The sequence below is a fragment of the Mesocricetus auratus genome, unplaced genomic scaffold, assembly GCF_017639785.1.
Source record: "Mesocricetus auratus isolate SY011 unplaced genomic scaffold, BCM_Maur_2.0 Super-Scaffold_100014, whole genome shotgun sequence".
In the NCBI taxonomy this organism is placed as follows: domain Eukaryota; kingdom Metazoa; phylum Chordata; class Mammalia; order Rodentia; family Cricetidae; genus Mesocricetus; species Mesocricetus auratus.
This window is the reverse complement of record NW_024429197.1, coordinates 18,164,108-18,179,913: the sequence shown is the minus strand read 5'-3', so window position 1 is coordinate 18,179,913 and position 15,806 is coordinate 18,164,108. Positions and strand designations below refer to the sequence as shown.

The following is a 15,806-nucleotide window of genomic DNA, read 5'->3' as shown; positions in this document are numbered from 1 at the left end:
GACGGTTGTTACAACGCCCAATCATAACAAAGCTTCTTCTCCATCCCGCAACCAATGCTCATAGAGGACTTCAATGCCCATAGGTCATTGCGGCCTACGCCTTCTTTTCGCGACGTCGGAGTCGCGTTTGCTTTTGAGCATGTGCAGAGTGCTAAGCGCAGTGTGGTTCTTGGTGGCCACTTAGCTTTGGCTACCCAGGATTTGAATTCTCCTGCGGGTTTAGGGACACGGCTGGCAATCTCAGAGACAAGACAAGACCCTGGCTCCAAAAGCACGGGTTCGAGGAGAGACAGACCCCAGAGACTCGCAGGCTAAAGCGGAAGATTGCCCAGTCCTGAAGAAGCCTCTTTTGAAGACTCCCAGGACCCCCTTCCCGAGGTGAGAAGCAAGGGTCCTTTTGCAGAGGGAGCTGGTAAGAGGACCGCCAGATCCTCCACTCTTGAGGGCCAGCGGTGACAAGACAGAGACCACCCTCAGCAGCGTGAGTTGTCCCCTACGCTTTTAGGGACTGCAGCTCAGTTGGTGGCTTTGAAGCTGAAAAGAATTCAGGACTATGGTTAGTTTAAGAAGGAGAACTGTGGTTGGAATGTAAAATTAAATTAAAAACATGGAAAAACATCTCTCTCTCTCTCTCTCTCTCTCTCTCTCTCTCACACACACACACACACACACACACACACACACACACGAGTACACTTGAGTAGGGACTTGCCATGTAACACTGTCTGGTCTGGAATGCTCTATGTAGACGAGGTTGCCTCAAACTCAGAGACCTGTCTGTCTCTTGACTCCTCAGTGCTGGAATAAAGGTGCATGTTACAATGCCTAGCCTAAAGTTTTTTTTTTTTTGTTTTGTTTTTTGTTTTTGTTTTTTTTTTTTACGAGACAGGGTTTCTCTGTATTGTTTTGGAGGCTGTCGGTCCAGCCTGGCCTTGAACTCCCAGCGATCCTCCTGCCTCTGCCTCCTGAGTGCTGGGATTAAAGGTATGCGCCACCACTGCCCGGCCTAAAGTTATTTTTAATAATGGCTTAAGGACAAGGATTAAGAGAGAGGCACTAGACAGAAAGTAAAAGACACTTGCAGGCTACTCACAGAATCTCAGAAAGTACAAAATATCGAAGACGGTGTGGGCTTCTCAAGGGAGAGTCTGTAATTGATTGTCTTAACATTAACCATGGATACTACTTTGTTGGCTTTCAAGATATATCTCAAGAGGATTTCTTTAAAAAAAAACAACTTGTCATTCCCTTCTCTTTCTTCTTTTTGATACGAGAAGTAAATGAGGCGGTTTCTGGATTATAATCTAGTAAAGTGAAACCAGGAGCTACCATGGTTGTACAAGGGGTAGTGCGTGTCTTTCTCTGTAAATGGGGTTTCTGGTGAGCTTTCTACAAGATGGGAGGTTTGAAGCTGGGAAGGGAGGAAGGCCTTAAGCAGTTGGTAACTGTACGGCTGGAATTCTCACTTCTTGTTGACCAGAGGCATCACACTGCTTCCAGGATGAGGACGGAGGGCCTATTCCTTTTCACACCCCTGGAGTCTCCCTGCCTTTCTGTGTTGCCTTAGGACTATTTGAAGATCAAAAGGTGGCCTTCTTCATGAGGTCAGAAATGATCACCCTTGAGCCGGACCCAACCCTTCTGGTACCCTGACTCTTGCTTTTGTCTTCCCAGAAGATGGCTCAAGACCAGCCTTTGCTGGCTGTGCAGGTGGCCCTGAGGAAGTGCTTCCCGGTGGTGGAAGAGCAGCAGGCCCTGTGGCAGAGCACTCTGCAGGGCTGCTCGTCCCTCCTCTCCTCCCTCAGCAGCCTGGCTGAGCAGCTGCAGGCTGCGCAGAATCTGCGGTTCGAGGACGTGCCGGCCCTTCGACCCTTCCCGGAGTTACAGGAGCGGCTGAGGCGCAAGCAACTGGAGGCTGGCGACATTGTCCTGGACAAGCTAGCTGAGAGGCTGTAAGAGGCTCCCTGACCCCCTTTCTTGGTGGGAAGACCTTAAAGCTTCATGACATCCCATCCCCAATCAAGGGTGGGCCTACAAAAGTTACAAAAGCAAGCTCTAAGTGGTCATTCAGGGGACTAAGGTTGAAGGACTGTGAGTTTGAGGCCAGCCTGGGCTGTGTTATAAGACCTTGTCTCAAAACCAAACAAACATACAAAAAATCGGGTCTGGTGTGATGGCACATGTTTTTAATCTGAGTAATCAGGAGGCAGAGGCAGGCAGGGCTCAAAGTAACCCTGTCTCAAAAATAAATTAAAAAAATGAATAAATAAAGTAGAAATAAATAACCCCAAACCAACTAAATAAACAAAAGAAATTACAAAAACAGAAAAGAAGGGGACTGGAGAGAATGTAGTCTTCTGTAGTTGTCTTTGGTATGCTGTAGGGTTGGTACATGCTAGAACTAAGGGCTTTGTGTACTACGTTACCTTAAGTACCTCTGGCTTAACCCTGTTCATATACCTGGAAGCACAAAAAATGGAAAGTCAGACCGATTGTCCTGATCACATAGCCAGTGAGAATAGAGCAGGGGGGAGGGGATTCTGAAGCGTGTTTGCCACATTAGCTGGGGCTCCCTGCCACCCCTTTGTTCTACACACAGGTGGATACAGAATAACTGAAACGGCCACCAAACAGTAACACAGGAGTTGCACTGATACTTTGTTTACTGTTTGTTTTATTACTGTTCATCACAATCTTCAAGCTAGACTCAATAGACTTGGAGGGTTTTGGATTGTTTCCTGTTTTACACAGTGGGCTTTTTAGAGCCCCAGTTCGGGGCTAGGGGGTCCTTTGTCCTTTGGAAAGTTACAGCCCTTGTCTTGCTGATGGTTCATAATACTTAGACAGCCAGTGGCACATACCTTTAGTCCCAGCTCCCTGACTTGGAAAAAAAAAAAAGGAAAAGACAAAGAGTAATACCTAGGCACTGCCAAGATCACTTTTCCTCCCCCCCCCCCCAAGACAGGGTTTCTCTGTGTAGCCCTGGCTGTCCTGGAACTTGCTTTGTAGACCAGGCTGGCTTCAAACTCACAGAGATGCACCTGCCTCTGCCTCCTGAGTACTGGGGTTAAAGGCATGCACTGCCACCACCATCACAGGTACAAAAGCACTTTCTACACTTCGTCATTATTTTTCTTTCTAATGACCATTCATTCACTGGTACACTGGCTGTATTTGGGGTGTGTGTGGTCCTATTCTTGTGAGACACAGTGAGCAAAGGAGCCTTTATACACAGGATTAACTCACTTTCCCCAGAAGTCTGTGCACCTCAAGCCCACATTGTCATTCAAGAACCCGTTAAAAAAGGGTAGTCAAGATGGCTCAGTTCCCAGAACCCACAGAAAGGTGGAAGGACAGAATGAACACCCCAAAGTAGCCCCCCCTTACCTCCACACAAGTACTGTGGCATGTGTGCCCCCTCTCCCATACTTAATTAAAAAGAATTCGCAAAGTGGTGGGGCTGGGGTGTAGCTCAGCGGTAGACCACTTCCCAGGAGTGTCTGAGGGTTTGGATGCCCTCTGAAACAAAACCTCCAAATGCCAGTAGTGATTTTGGAGATTCTGCCTAACATACCACTTTTCCCACAGAGCCACCCTCCTCAAGGTTCGAGACACCGTCAGCAGCCATGTGGAGCGGGTGTTTCAGACCTACGAGCAGCATTCGGCTGCGCTTGACGTGGATGCTGTCCTGCAGCCCTCGGTGGTGAGCCCCTCTGTGGCCGACATGTTGGAGTGGCTGCAAGACATCGACAGACATTATCGAAGGTCATATCCTTGAGTGTGTCCAGACTGCTCAGAGCCGCTCTAGAAGCCTTTGCTGGTTCACAGTCCACAAGATCAGCAGGCTGTATAGTTTGCTGCAGTTCTCGTTAGAGCTCAAACTTGGGTTCTTCCTGCGTTTGTGTTTGTTTTACAGTCATTCCTTACAGTTTAGCTGCTGGGCACTGCTGTGAGTGCGGAGAGGCAGGCTTGAGAAAAGGGAAATATATTGTATCAGATGTGGTGAGTGCTAAGAACAAAGCAGGGAAAGCAAGGTAGGAAGGTGGGCTGTGACCCCCCAGACAGGGTTTCACTGTGAGGTCCTGGCCTCTGTCTCCTGAGTGTCAGGGTTAAAGGCGTGTGCCAACACCACCCAGCTTGAGGTTGAGATTTTAATAATGTCCGGCAGGTACCCATGAGGCAGCGATGGGTATGACATTTGAGCAAAGATTTGAAAGAGTGAAGGGGTGAGCCATGTGGATATTTGGGAGAAGAATGGTCCAGGCAGAAGGTACATGGGGTGAAAAGGCCTCGGTGGGAGCATGCCTGGTAGATTTCAGACATAGCCACGAGGCCTGTGTGGTAAGGGTAGGGCATGAGGATAGTGACATGGGACCTTGGCTTTTTGAGAAGGATTTTGAAGGTTTTGCCTGATCTTTTGACATGAAAGTTCTCAGAAGATTTTAAGTAGAATAGTGTGGCCAAGGCCTATGCTTAGCAGCATTCATGAGGAGATCTGAGGATAATTTGACAGAATTGGTTCTCTCCTTCCACCATGTGGCTTCCAGGATGGAGTTCAGGTCATCAGATTTGGCAGCAAGCCCCTTCACCCAGTGAACCATCTTGGCAGCCCCTGACATGGACTCTTAATCCTGTATCCCCTCCTGCCTTTCCTGTCTCCAGATTCTCTCTCTGAGCTGTCTGTGGTTAAGTACATCTTCACGAGGTCTAGGTCTAGTTGCGTTCAGCCAGGAGTTGTCAGCTCTTGTGTTGCGGGTGGGGTGAGGCTCAGAATCCCTGCCTTGTCCTTCACTGCTGCCTTTATGCTGGCTCAAGCCACCTTTCAACTCCTTTCAGCTTTAGCCACCTGTGCCGGAGGCTTGCAGTGCCAAGTCCACTGCCTGCTTCCTCTGCCCTGTGCTTTGTTTCTCTGTTGCCTCCAGTGTTGTGTTCATCTCAACTGCCAGACTCTTGTTTTGTTTTTGTGTTTGCTACATTTTAGTTTCTCTAAATAGTCCTGGCTGTCCTGGAACTCACTACGTAGACCAGGCTGGCCTTGAACTCACAGAGGTCTGCCTGCCTCTGGCTCCTAAGTGCTGGGATTAAAGGCGTGGGTCACTACAGCTGACTAGAACTGCCGCTGAGTTTTATCTTTCAAGCCACTTTGCTCTTCTGTCCGGTCCACCGTCAGCCTGTGAGGTCTGAGTCCCCTTCCTAGTAGCATCAAGTTGTGCTGCTGGGACTGGTGAACCCCGCCCACCTGGGAAGGCACACTGATGGACGTGCTGCCACTTTTAGCGTCCTATACTGCTCTCCAGCAGACTTCTTTCTTCCTTTCTTCTTTTTGAGCTGTCCTTAACTTCTGGGAAGGTACCTGAAGAGAAAATACCTCCTCTCCTCCATCCACTGGGGAGACTTGGCCAGCATCCAAGCACTGCCTAACGCCTGGGACCAAATTTCAGAAGATGAGTGCCAAACCCTTGTGTCAGGTACTGGTTTCCATTAGTTCCCCATGCTGCCTCCCTTTCCCTGCTGCTCACCTCTTTGGAGGTGTTACGGACACCCCTGCTGTGCTTTGGGGCCTTTATAACCTTGTCTTGTAACCCTCTTCCTGTTCTAGATATCCTGGTGAGTGTCTCCTTCTTCCTGGAGGAGCCAGGAAGCTGCGCGGTGTCTGGAGATCTGGGTCCCTGCAGCGGAGCAGCGCTCTCAGCTGTTTCTAAGTGAACGTCAGCACGGCAGCCTGATGGACTGAGATACCAGTGCCTATGGTAGAGGTCCAGGCCATGTCCGAGGGTCCGTGACCACTGCGTCTGCGGCTCTGGGAGGTGCCTGGGGTGGAGGGAATAGGAAAGGCAGCGCTGATAAGCAGTGCCCATCTCCATCAGTAGGCTTAAGTGGCAAGGAAGGAAAGGACAGGAGGTAAAGGTCCACAGCTGCCTCTGCTTCTGTGTCAGCTGGAGTACTTGGGTTGACTCAGGTCTTGGTTATGTGTGTGTCACTATCTGAGTCCTTAGTGGTTTAAAGGTAGGAGCGGGTCTAGGAGTGCAGGGCAGCAGCAGTGTGTGTGGCACACGTGAAGCCCTCGATTCAGTCCCTTGCACACCACAAAAGGGAGGGATTGAAGGAAAGGGAGCATTTAAAATGTTTTTCACTTCACAGTAGGAAATCAAGCCAATTTCCATTTCCAAGGCCAGCCACCAGGGGGAGATGGTGCAGCATGAGCGGTTCTGAAAGCTTTGTCCTGGAGAGGTCCCCTGTTGTTGTTGAAAGTAACTGAGGGGGGCTGGGGAGATGGCTCAGTAATTAGGAACACTGACTGCTCTTCCAGAAATCCCACATAGCAGTTCACAGCTGTCTGTAACTCTAGTTCCAGGGGATCAGACACCCTCACACCAGTGTACATAAAAGAAATAAGCTAAATAAAAAAAAAAAAAAAAGTAACTGAGGGCTGGGAATATCCAATCCACTGCTGGTGAGAAAAGACAGGTAAGCTCTGTGACTTTGAGATCATCCTGGTCTACATAGCTCCAGACTAACCAAGACTACATCCTGCGATGCTGTTTCCAAAAAAAGGGAAAAGGGGGGGGGGGACTGGAAAGGAAGAAGTTAACTGAGAATAGTGAGCCTCCCCAGATGCCAGGGTTGAGACTCCCGTGACCTCTCATTGGCTGTGTTCTTCTGGGTTTGGAGTGACAGTGAATGTGCCAGCTGTGACTGTGACTGTGACCTTTGACTGTTATTTTACCTGGGGAGGGAGTCTCCATGAGGAATGTTGTAGATTTGGTTGGCTTGCAGGCAAGTCTGCAGGATTTTCTTAATTGAGGTGAGAAGAGCCATCCTGAATGTGGGTGGCGTCATTTCATAGCTGGGCCCTAGATCGAAAGAGAGAGCAGACTGAGCACCAGCAGGCATGCACTGATCCATTGTTCTTTACCATGGGTGTCATGTGGCCAGCTGCTCCAAGTGCTTGCCGCCTTGACGTCCCTGAAGTGATGGACGTCAATATGAGCCTAATAAACCCTTTCTCCTTTCAGTTGCACTTGTCTGTGGTTTAGAGTTCTCAAAGGAACAGAACTACAGAGAGAGAGAGAGAGAGAGAGAGAGAGAGAGAGAGAGAGAGAGAGAGAGAGAGAGGTGAGAGGGAGGGCAGGCAAGCCTAAAGCAAAAGCTTTCTTCTTCCATGTGCTTTTATGTGGTCCAGACTTGGGATGGGTCTTCCTACTCCTAATGATCCAGATTTAGGATGGGTCTTCCCACCTCACATGATCCAGATTTAGGGGGGTCTTCCCACCCCTAATGATCCAGTCAAGAAAATCCCTCACAGACAGGGCCAGTTACGTGGGTTTTAGTTGATTCCAGCTGTGGTCAAGTTGACAGCCAAGATTAGCCATCATACACAGTAACAGGAAATAGGCTGAGAAGCAGCCTTGAGTCATTCATTGATCAGAGCCACACTCTGTGCAGTGGCCACTTGCCTTGGGATCCCAGCTTGTAGAAGTCAAGGCTGCCATGAACAGGACTTAATACAGAGGATGGATAATTTAAAAAGAAAGTGGCTTTGTTTTGTTTTGTTTGAAACATATTTATGGTGTTTGGTAATAACTTACTTAAATAGGAGTGTTTTTGTTTTCTTCACTCTTTTTTTTTTCCTCGAGACAGGGTATTAGGGTTTTTCTGTAGCTTTGGAACCTGCCTTGGAACTCACTCTGTAGACCAGGCTTTGAACTCACAGAGATTCACCTGCCTCTGCCTCCTGAGTGCTGGGATTAAAGGTGTGCACCATCATAGCCCGGCTGTTTTCTTCACTCTTAGCTTTTTTTTTTAATTAAAAATGCTATCTTTTCTCTTTTTCTTTTGCTAAGAATGCATTTTAAGTTCCTGATGCCTGTGGAGGCCAGAGGAGGGCTTTGGATCTCCCAGAACTAAAGTTATAGATGGTTATAAGCTGCCGTGTGGGTGCTGGGAACTGAACCTGGGTCCTCTGCTAGAGCAGCAAGTGCTCTAAACCACTGAGACAGCTCTCCAGTCCCTAAAATGACAACCTTTTCATTATTTTAGATAAAATAAATGTGAGTTACTTGTTGAATAAGGATCACACAACCTCAAGTGTAAAATGTACACGGATATATTCAGTGAAAAATTTCCCCATCTGCCCACTTCTCTTCATTGCAGACAGCCTTTGCTAAGTGCTTCTGGTGTCTCTGAAATGGTGGGTACTCTCTGAGGTGGTCCCTGGTGACCCCTCCTCTAATATTCTTGTCCTTCTGTACTCCTTGCCTTTTGATGGAGCCTCTCTGTGCTTGAGCTGCTGCTGGGAGAATAGTGAGAGTCACTCTGGGAATAGGCTGTAAAGAACACTGCTTCTGTCTCGGCTGCTGCCCCTTGCTCTCCCACCTTTGGGGATGTCAGCCAAAACTCCGTATTTCCACCTAGTAGAGAGACATGGGAGGGGTCTGTGCTGGACAACACCATGTGAAGGAGCTTGGAAACGTCCCCCTGCACTAGTTGAACCTTCAGATGGGTTCACAGCCCCAGATGACAGCCTAGCCTCATAAGGACCTGAGCTAAAAATGCCAGCAGAGCTGTGCTTGGATTCTTGACACATGCAAATGGAAACGTTTTTTTAAATCACTTGTGCTTAGGGGGAACTTTCCTCCCACAGCAGCGGATACCTGACATAGGAAACAACAGTTTTGAGTTTTGTTTTTTTCATTGTTTTAGTGAATATAGTGACATATTACATACCCACTTTTATATCTATTTTTTTTACACTGTACCTTGGAATTTGTTCTGTGTAATATATAACTTCCTTAAAATTTTCAAAACAGTTACAGAGTCTGGGAGATGGCTCAGCTGATAAAGAGCCTCTGCCCAAGCATGAGAGCCTGAGATTGGATCCCTGACATCCACATAAGAGCTAGGTGTGGCACACCTCAGTTTAGTGACTAGTAAGCCCCAGGGTCAGAGTGAGACCCTGTCTCAAAAAACAAGGTGAAGAACGACAGAGGATGACATCTAGCTAGATCTCTGGCCTCCTCGGGCACATTCATTGGCACACGTCTAAATATACATACAACTTACTGCTTTCCTCTTACTGGTGGACATTCAGCCTGTTCCCAAAGCCAGTTTTCTCTGAGCTTCCATATTTATTCATTATGCTATTTGTTCCCCAATACTTTAGATGGGAAGCAATTTGGAGCTAAAGCCACGGCCTGTTACATGCTAAGCAAGCACTCTGCCAATGAGCGACATCCCCAGTCCCGAGGTTTTTATTTAACTAATAAAACAACAACAACAATCTGTTAATGTTTCCACTGAGATTATTAAATTTAAAGTAATGTGGGGAAACCACCATATGGGAGCCCCAGTAAAGCTCTTTATTTGGGGGTACTGCTGGGTGATGGAATGAGTTCATTCCCGTGTCCCTCAGTGGTCACACCCCTGCAACTATGAGCTGTGCTTTGTTCCAGGAGAATAAAGTTGGCTTTCCTGTCTCCATCCACACTCAGAAATTGACCTGGAAATGGCTCCATGGGTAAAGTGCTGACCTGAGCTCTCGTCCCCAGATGGGCAGGCACATCTATAACCCATCTCCGGGAGGTGGAAAGGAGGCCACGAGCCATGGCCAGGCAACCTAGAGCCTATCGCTGAACTCCAGATTCAGTAAGAGACTGTCTCAAAACTGGAAATAGGAAGCCGGGAGGTGGTGGTGCACACCTCTAATCCCAGCACTTGGGAAGCAGAGGCAGGCCTCGCCTACAGATCTAGGTCTGCTACAGCCAAGGCTACACAGAGAAACCCCATCTAGAAAAAGAAAGTGGAGCCGGGTGTGGTGATGTATGCCTTTAATCTCTAATCCCAGCACTCCAGGGGCAGAATGATCTCTCTGAGATTGAGGCCCGCCTGCTTTGCAAGAGTTCCGGGGCTACATAAAGAGACTCTGTCTCAAACAAAACAAAATTTTAGAGTGGAGAGAGACCTCTGGTCTTCACATATAAATATATGCACCGTGTATACACACATATACCTCCTTATCTCATATACAAAGATTCTTCCATGGCTGGAGGTTTGACTCAGTGGTAAAGAGCATCTTAGCATGTTCAAGACTCGTCCCTAACACTGAAAAGCAAGGAAGGCAATTCTGCATTCAGACAAAGTAAGTGTTGTCCCAAGTCTGGTTTCTCAGGAGAAGCTGTGCCTGCCTGAGGGAGTGCAGGCTTAATGATGCCTGCTATGTCTGGTTCATCTGAGGAAGGAGGCCAGGTACTTTCCCAACCAGCCCAAGCACTGGGTCCTTTAGAGTTCCTTTTCCTTGTGAGGAGGGGGATTGCCACACAGTCATAGGAGCAGCTTTGTGTAGGAAGGTCACAAAGTGTACTTACTGCACAGCTTGCCACCTAGCCCCATTGCCAATTAGCACAATCATTAACCATGAGGTCTTGTCCAGTGATTTCCCCTGGTTAAGTCTCAGTTTCCCATTTGAATAATGGTGAGGATGTTATGTCCTTGTGGGGTCATAAAGTTCATGTAAGAAAAGGACATGTAGTCGGGCAGTAGTGGTGCACGCCTTTAAGCCCAGCACTTGGGAGGCAGAGGCAGGCAGATCTCTGAGTTCAGGACCAGCAGTCTTGGAAAACAAAAACAAAAAATAAACAAACGTAAAGCAAATGATATGTGACAGATTTGGGGACAGTTGTCCACACTTAAGGAATCAGGGTGCCCTTGAGATTCGTTAATTACCTGCTCACCGAAAGGTTCCACTACGCTCTTTTTGCTTTTGTTTTGTTTTGAGACAGGATTTCTCTGTAGTTCTGACTATCCTGGAACTAGCTTGTAGACCAGGCTGGCCTTGAACTCACAGAAATCCTCCTGCTGCAGACTCCCGAGTGCTGGGATGAAAGGTGTGCACCCCGCCGCCTGGCTTGCTATGTTCTTTAGCATCATCACCCAGTTTTGAGTTTGAGATAGGGTCTCCTATAGTCTAGTCTGGCTTCAATCTCATTTCAATGCCCTTGCTGGGATTTACAGATTGCACTGCCACCTATGGTCTATTTTACATTGTAAAATATCTTTTAAGCTAGTGCAAGTACTGACGAAGGTACGCGTGTATCCATTGGACAGATGAAGAGGCTGAGCTCTGGGAACAGTCCCTGCTGGTGGCCAAGGTCACAGCAGCATTTACACAGGATCTTGGCTCTGGCGGAAGGGTCTTTCCTATAGTCCATTGTCCCTTTTCTGTCACAGAGCATACCTAACACCAACAGAATGGACCTGGCAGCAGCAATGGAGTGTCCTGGCCTCTTCCAGGGCCACTCAAACCTTGCCAGCTACCCTCCCTTCTGATTCCATGGCCAAGAGGGTTGGAGTGTGTTCCAAAGCTGTCTGCCAGAGTCTTATATTTTGTCCTTTGTGCCAGAGTCTGGGAGGAGGATGTTCTTTTTAAAGAATGACGGGATGACCCTTCCAGGCACTCACCCTCCTCTCCATCATTCCTGGAAGGCTCCTTCTGAGTTTCTGCAATGGGGAGAGGAAAGTAGTTTTCCTGAGCCTGGTACTGATGGAGTGAATTAGAACCTCAACTCCAGAGGCCTGGATCCACATGGCGGGGGTGGGGGTGGGAGGGTGGGGGGGGCTGCTGCGGGCAGGCTTGCACTGTGCATTCCTAACAGTAACCCTCATTCTGTTGTATAGCCAGCCCATCCCCATCCCCACCTGAGACATGGTCTTACTATGTAGTAGTTCTGACTGGCCTGGAACTCAATATGTAGACCCAGCTGGTCTCGAACTCACCTGCCTCTGTCTTCCAAGTATGGGATTAAAGGCATGTGCTATTGTGCCCAGATCTCTTCGATTCATGTAGGAGAATCTGCACTGTAGACAGGGATAGTGGAGTAGAGTAGAGCCAAGTAGAGCTTTCTAGCATGCACACTGCCTCCACGAGGCTTCCAGGCCCCAGCTAGTCCTCGATTTCAACAGACAGGTCACAGAGTTCCTGCATGCAGGCTGTCAGGAGTGGGGCAGTAATGACAACAAGTCAGCCACATCCGCATGCACCCACTCTGAGACCTCTCATGGGCCCAGCCCCAAATGGATTACCACAGTACAAAGGTAAATAAGAGAAATCCGTGCAAGTCTGGGGTGAGCAGGGCCATCATGAAGAATGTGCGGGAGTGCAGAGGGTGGAGATAGTGGCTGATTCTGTGGGAGGTGAGTCCAGGGGATGTAAAATTAGCCCCTGAGTGAGAGTGTTACCCTCTGGTCTCCAGTAGGCTGAGTCATGGGGGTGGGGGCCGGGGCAGTGTGGTTTATCTGCCACACTGTGAGCAGGCAGTGACCCTCTGTGGTCCAATTCTCCTGATTCAAGCGTGCCGAGTAGTTCTTCATTTTCAGAGAGCCCAGACTAATAAATCCACCACTCAATTGCAATCCCCACTGCGAGTTTATAGGCAGCAGCTGACTTTTATCAGCTAGTTTGTTCTTTCATATAAGCAGAGTTTTATGAGGGTCTCCTGAGCTGGCTCGTAATGTGATGAAATGTCTTCAAAACTCAACCATAAATCCCCGGCACCTGCCAAGCAGGGGATGCCGTTTCCCAGGCACATTTCATGCAGCTGGAGGCCCTGTCCTCTTGCCCAGTTTGCATTTTTTGCACTTGTCTCTTTAAACTTGGATTTGTTTTTCAGCTATCTGTGGCCTCTTTAAAAGCAACTGAAAAATTCGGGGCAGGGAAGGAAGAAACTAGAAAGTTACATCTGTGCTAAAAGTTTCCTCTGGCTTGTGTCGCACTCAGAGCTGGTTTGGATCTCACTTCTGAAAAAGAGACGTCGGGCTTCCCAGCCACACGAAGCCAGGGCGGGGCTGACGGAACCCATCATGACGACTTGGATACTTTTCTGGGCCATCACCCTGTGTACTTGCCAGAGGCCCCTACCCTTGCCTGTCAGTTCTGTGAAAGAAAGGAACGACTCCAAAGGCCTCTTCTCCAGATGGTCTCCAAGTGTGACATCCTTTCCCAGCAGTTCCCTCTGTACTAAGATGAAATTCGCTTCCCAAACGGGTAAGACCTGGACTCTCAGGAAGCCAGGCATCACTGAGAGCCACCAGTGCCACCTCGAAGCACACCTCCATATAGACAGTGTGGACAGGGGCTCCAGCCTGTACCTGTGACTTACTGGCTTTCCTGTTTGTGGGTTCTCTTCCTTTTAGTTTAAAAGCCCCCAGGCCAGAAGGCTGCTACCTCACTCTCAAAGGCCCCCGATAGCCACGTCTCTGGTCACAGCGGTCTCTACACCCACTCAGACCCCATAAACTCTATAGGCCCTGAAGAGATGCCTGCTGGTCCCAATCCACTAATCCATCAACTCCATTTTACCACCTCCTAGAAAAGTCTTCTGGCCAGCTTATTTTGCTTGGAGGAAGCTGCCTAGTCCCATGAGGGAGCTGGGGGTCTCTGCTACAGAAAACATTTCTAACCTTCTACTTTCAGCATTGTCCCCTGCTATGGGAAGGTGACCACCTTCCTATCTGTGCGAGCCCAGCTCCACCTGAACCACAATGACCTTTCTTATTCTCCTGGTCAAAGCAGCTCTTGTCAGTCCATCATTGCCAGTTCTCATTAACTTCAGTTTTCTCCTGTGAATCCTTACTTCCTGACCATCTCACTGAAGGGCTCAGCCCATCTTTGAATTGGACCAAGAGATGGATTGAGCAAAGGTCCTGCTCTACTTGGTAGGGATGGTGCTGGACCTTGGCAAAGTTGGTTAGCTACTATGGCCTCCAGAAATGCAATAGTGTCCTGGAAGGATCATGAACTTTGATATTGTCCAAGTTCTTCCACCCATGACTGTGGCATTGAACTTTGCCTCTCATCTATAAACCAGGATAGCAACACCTGACTCATTAGGTTACTGTGGAAATCAAATGAGCTAATGCATTCAAAGCATGGACTTGAGGCCTAGCACCCAATAGGTTCTTAACTAATTAGACATTTCATCCTTCCCTAGAGGAGGACTTGAGGCCAAGACCTGCTTCTTCCTATCAGGAATCTGCTGAGCTTTGGACATAGTCCTGGCTACCTACGACTTAGAGGCTGGATGGATGACAGATGTAAAACAGATGGAGGGAGAGGACTACCCCATTCATCTCCATAGCCAACGGCCTCTGGCCAGGCTTTGTAGAACATCTTTCCTACACCAACACCACACACCGGCAGACCCAGATCCACCCAGCATTGTTACAGGAAGTGGTGGCTGCTGTCCCAACCAAACCCCAGCACTGTGGCGACAGCCCTGACTGGGCCTGGCTACCACATCAAGGACTAGCTCCACCCTCCTCTCAGCACCCCTCCTACATCAGGCTTCCTGGCTCCCTTCATCCCAGAGAAGTGAGGTGGAACGTCTCTTGAGGCTGGCTAGTCTGAAGTGTTCTGTGGTTGCTGCCGTGTGGCAGAGAAAGTCCTGGGATCCTGACCCAGTTCTACCAGTCAGCCTTGTGGGAGTTTGAGTCTGGGTCTTGACTTTTCCAGACCTAGGTTCTTCACCTAAAGGCAAGCAAACCCAAAGGGGCTGACTGGTAGGCAGAAGTATTGACATTATGGGCTGCTGTGAAACAGGAATCAGCCAACACACCGAAGAACTTCAATCCTGCTAGAACCTCGGTGGTTTTCTTCTGAGGAGTGGCAGGGTATGCTGCAAGGAAGATCTGGGGGCTGTGAAGAAGACCACATTTGCCGTTTGTCGTGTTTTCTCTGCTTCATGCTTCATGCCTAGTGCCTTTATGGCTTACACAGCAACTTTGTGAGCGCTATGATTTCTCCCAGCTTATAATTGAGGATGCTGATGAGGAGGGTCATCTGTGCTTCAGTTGTTCCCCATGCAAGGGGGCACAGCTTTGAGAACCACAGGGATGAAGTAAGTGCCCGCACATTTCTTTGCTCAGAGCCAACAGCCTCTGTTAGGTGGTACCCAGCTTCAGAAGCAGCTCTGAGCTGGCCAGTGGCTTTATCTGGTCTTCTCAGTTTCAACCCTGGCCGGAAGAGTCCTGAAGCAGGCAAAAGCTCGTGGAAACTGTTCATTTAGGAAGCACAGCTCAAGCGAGATCACAGGTGTGTCGTTTTCTGGCTACATGTCAGAGGTGAGGCTGGCAGTCTAGGTTGCCCCTTTGCCCAGGGCCACCCGGAGATGGCCTAGAGTTTTCTCTATACACTGAGATCAATGTCATTCTTCAGTAGTTTCCAAGGCACCCTAATTGGGCATCACAGCACAGAGAAGTGTCCTCAGGGCAGCGAGCCCTGCCAACAAGCCTGTGATAATAACCATCACTATTCATGCCAGCTGCCAGTCCTGACCTCTGAACTGTGCCTGGGACTCAGGAGGGCTGTTCCCACCCAGGCCAGCCTGACGGCTTCCTGTGTGCAGCTGCCCTCAAGCCTTGCTGCTTGTCCAGAAGGAGGCAGGCAAAACTCCACAAAGGCGCCATCTGCATCTCGTGGACCTCTGACCCAGTGAGACACAAGCAGTCTTTCCACTGGTTTTGGTTCTTGGATGCACATTGAACTCATCTGGGAGACTTTATAAAACCGACATTGAGTAGACTCAAGTTCACCTTACAGATTCCGGTGTAGTAGGCTGGGATACAGGAATTTAAACCCTCCTCACAAGTGATTCGAAATGCAGCCGTGGCTGAGAACAGCTGCCTTAATAAGATATGCTCACTAACCATTCTGTCTGAGTGTCTGCTGGATCAGTCAGGGAATACATGCCCAGCCCCAAGTTTGAGCTCTTGCTTTTCGGAAGCTTGTGTTGTAGAGAAGAAAAATTGAAGGA

At 48.8% G+C, this 15,806-nt stretch overlaps 1 protein-coding gene across 3 annotated transcripts; it reads left to right on the top strand.

Moving 5' to 3' along the window:
* The first annotated feature begins 87 nt into the window (after window positions 1–87).
* Window positions 88–6,384, top strand: CUNH1orf109 (chromosome unknown C1orf109 homolog). Of its 3 annotated transcripts, none has more exons than XM_013123840.3 (5): window positions 88–378; window positions 1,678–1,952; window positions 3,589–3,768; window positions 5,350–5,468; window positions 5,600–6,384. In XM_013123840.3, exons 2-5 carry the CDS (start codon window positions 1,678–1,680, stop codon window positions 5,704–5,706), a joined length of 681 nt encoding a protein of 226 aa, XP_012979294.1. In that variant the 5' UTR covers window positions 88–378; the 3' UTR covers window positions 5,707–6,384. The 3 variants fall into 3 exon arrangements, with proteins under 3 accessions (XP_012979294.1, XP_012979293.1, XP_040612608.1); XM_013123839.3 differs by having other exon boundaries at window positions 1,675–1,952; XM_040756674.1 differs by lacking the exon at window positions 88–378 and adding an exon at window positions 390–481 and having other exon boundaries at window positions 1,675–1,952.
* The last annotated feature ends 9,422 nt before the right edge of the window (window positions 6,385–15,806 follow it).

Excerpts from the sequence above, each read along its gene's own strand:
- CUNH1orf109 (XM_013123840.3), top strand. The coding sequence starts at position 1,678 with ATGGCTCAAGACCAGCCTTTGCTGGCTGTGCAGGTGGCCCTGAGGAAG. Across the intron at positions 1,953-3,588 it reads GACAAGCTAGCTGAGAGGCT|AGCCACCCTCCTCAAGGTTC; the intron begins GTAAGAGGCTCC and ends CTTTTCCCACAG. Across the intron at positions 3,769-5,349 it reads GACAGACATTATCGAAGGTC|GTACCTGAAGAGAAAATACC; the intron begins ATATCCTTGAGT and ends ACTTCTGGGAAG.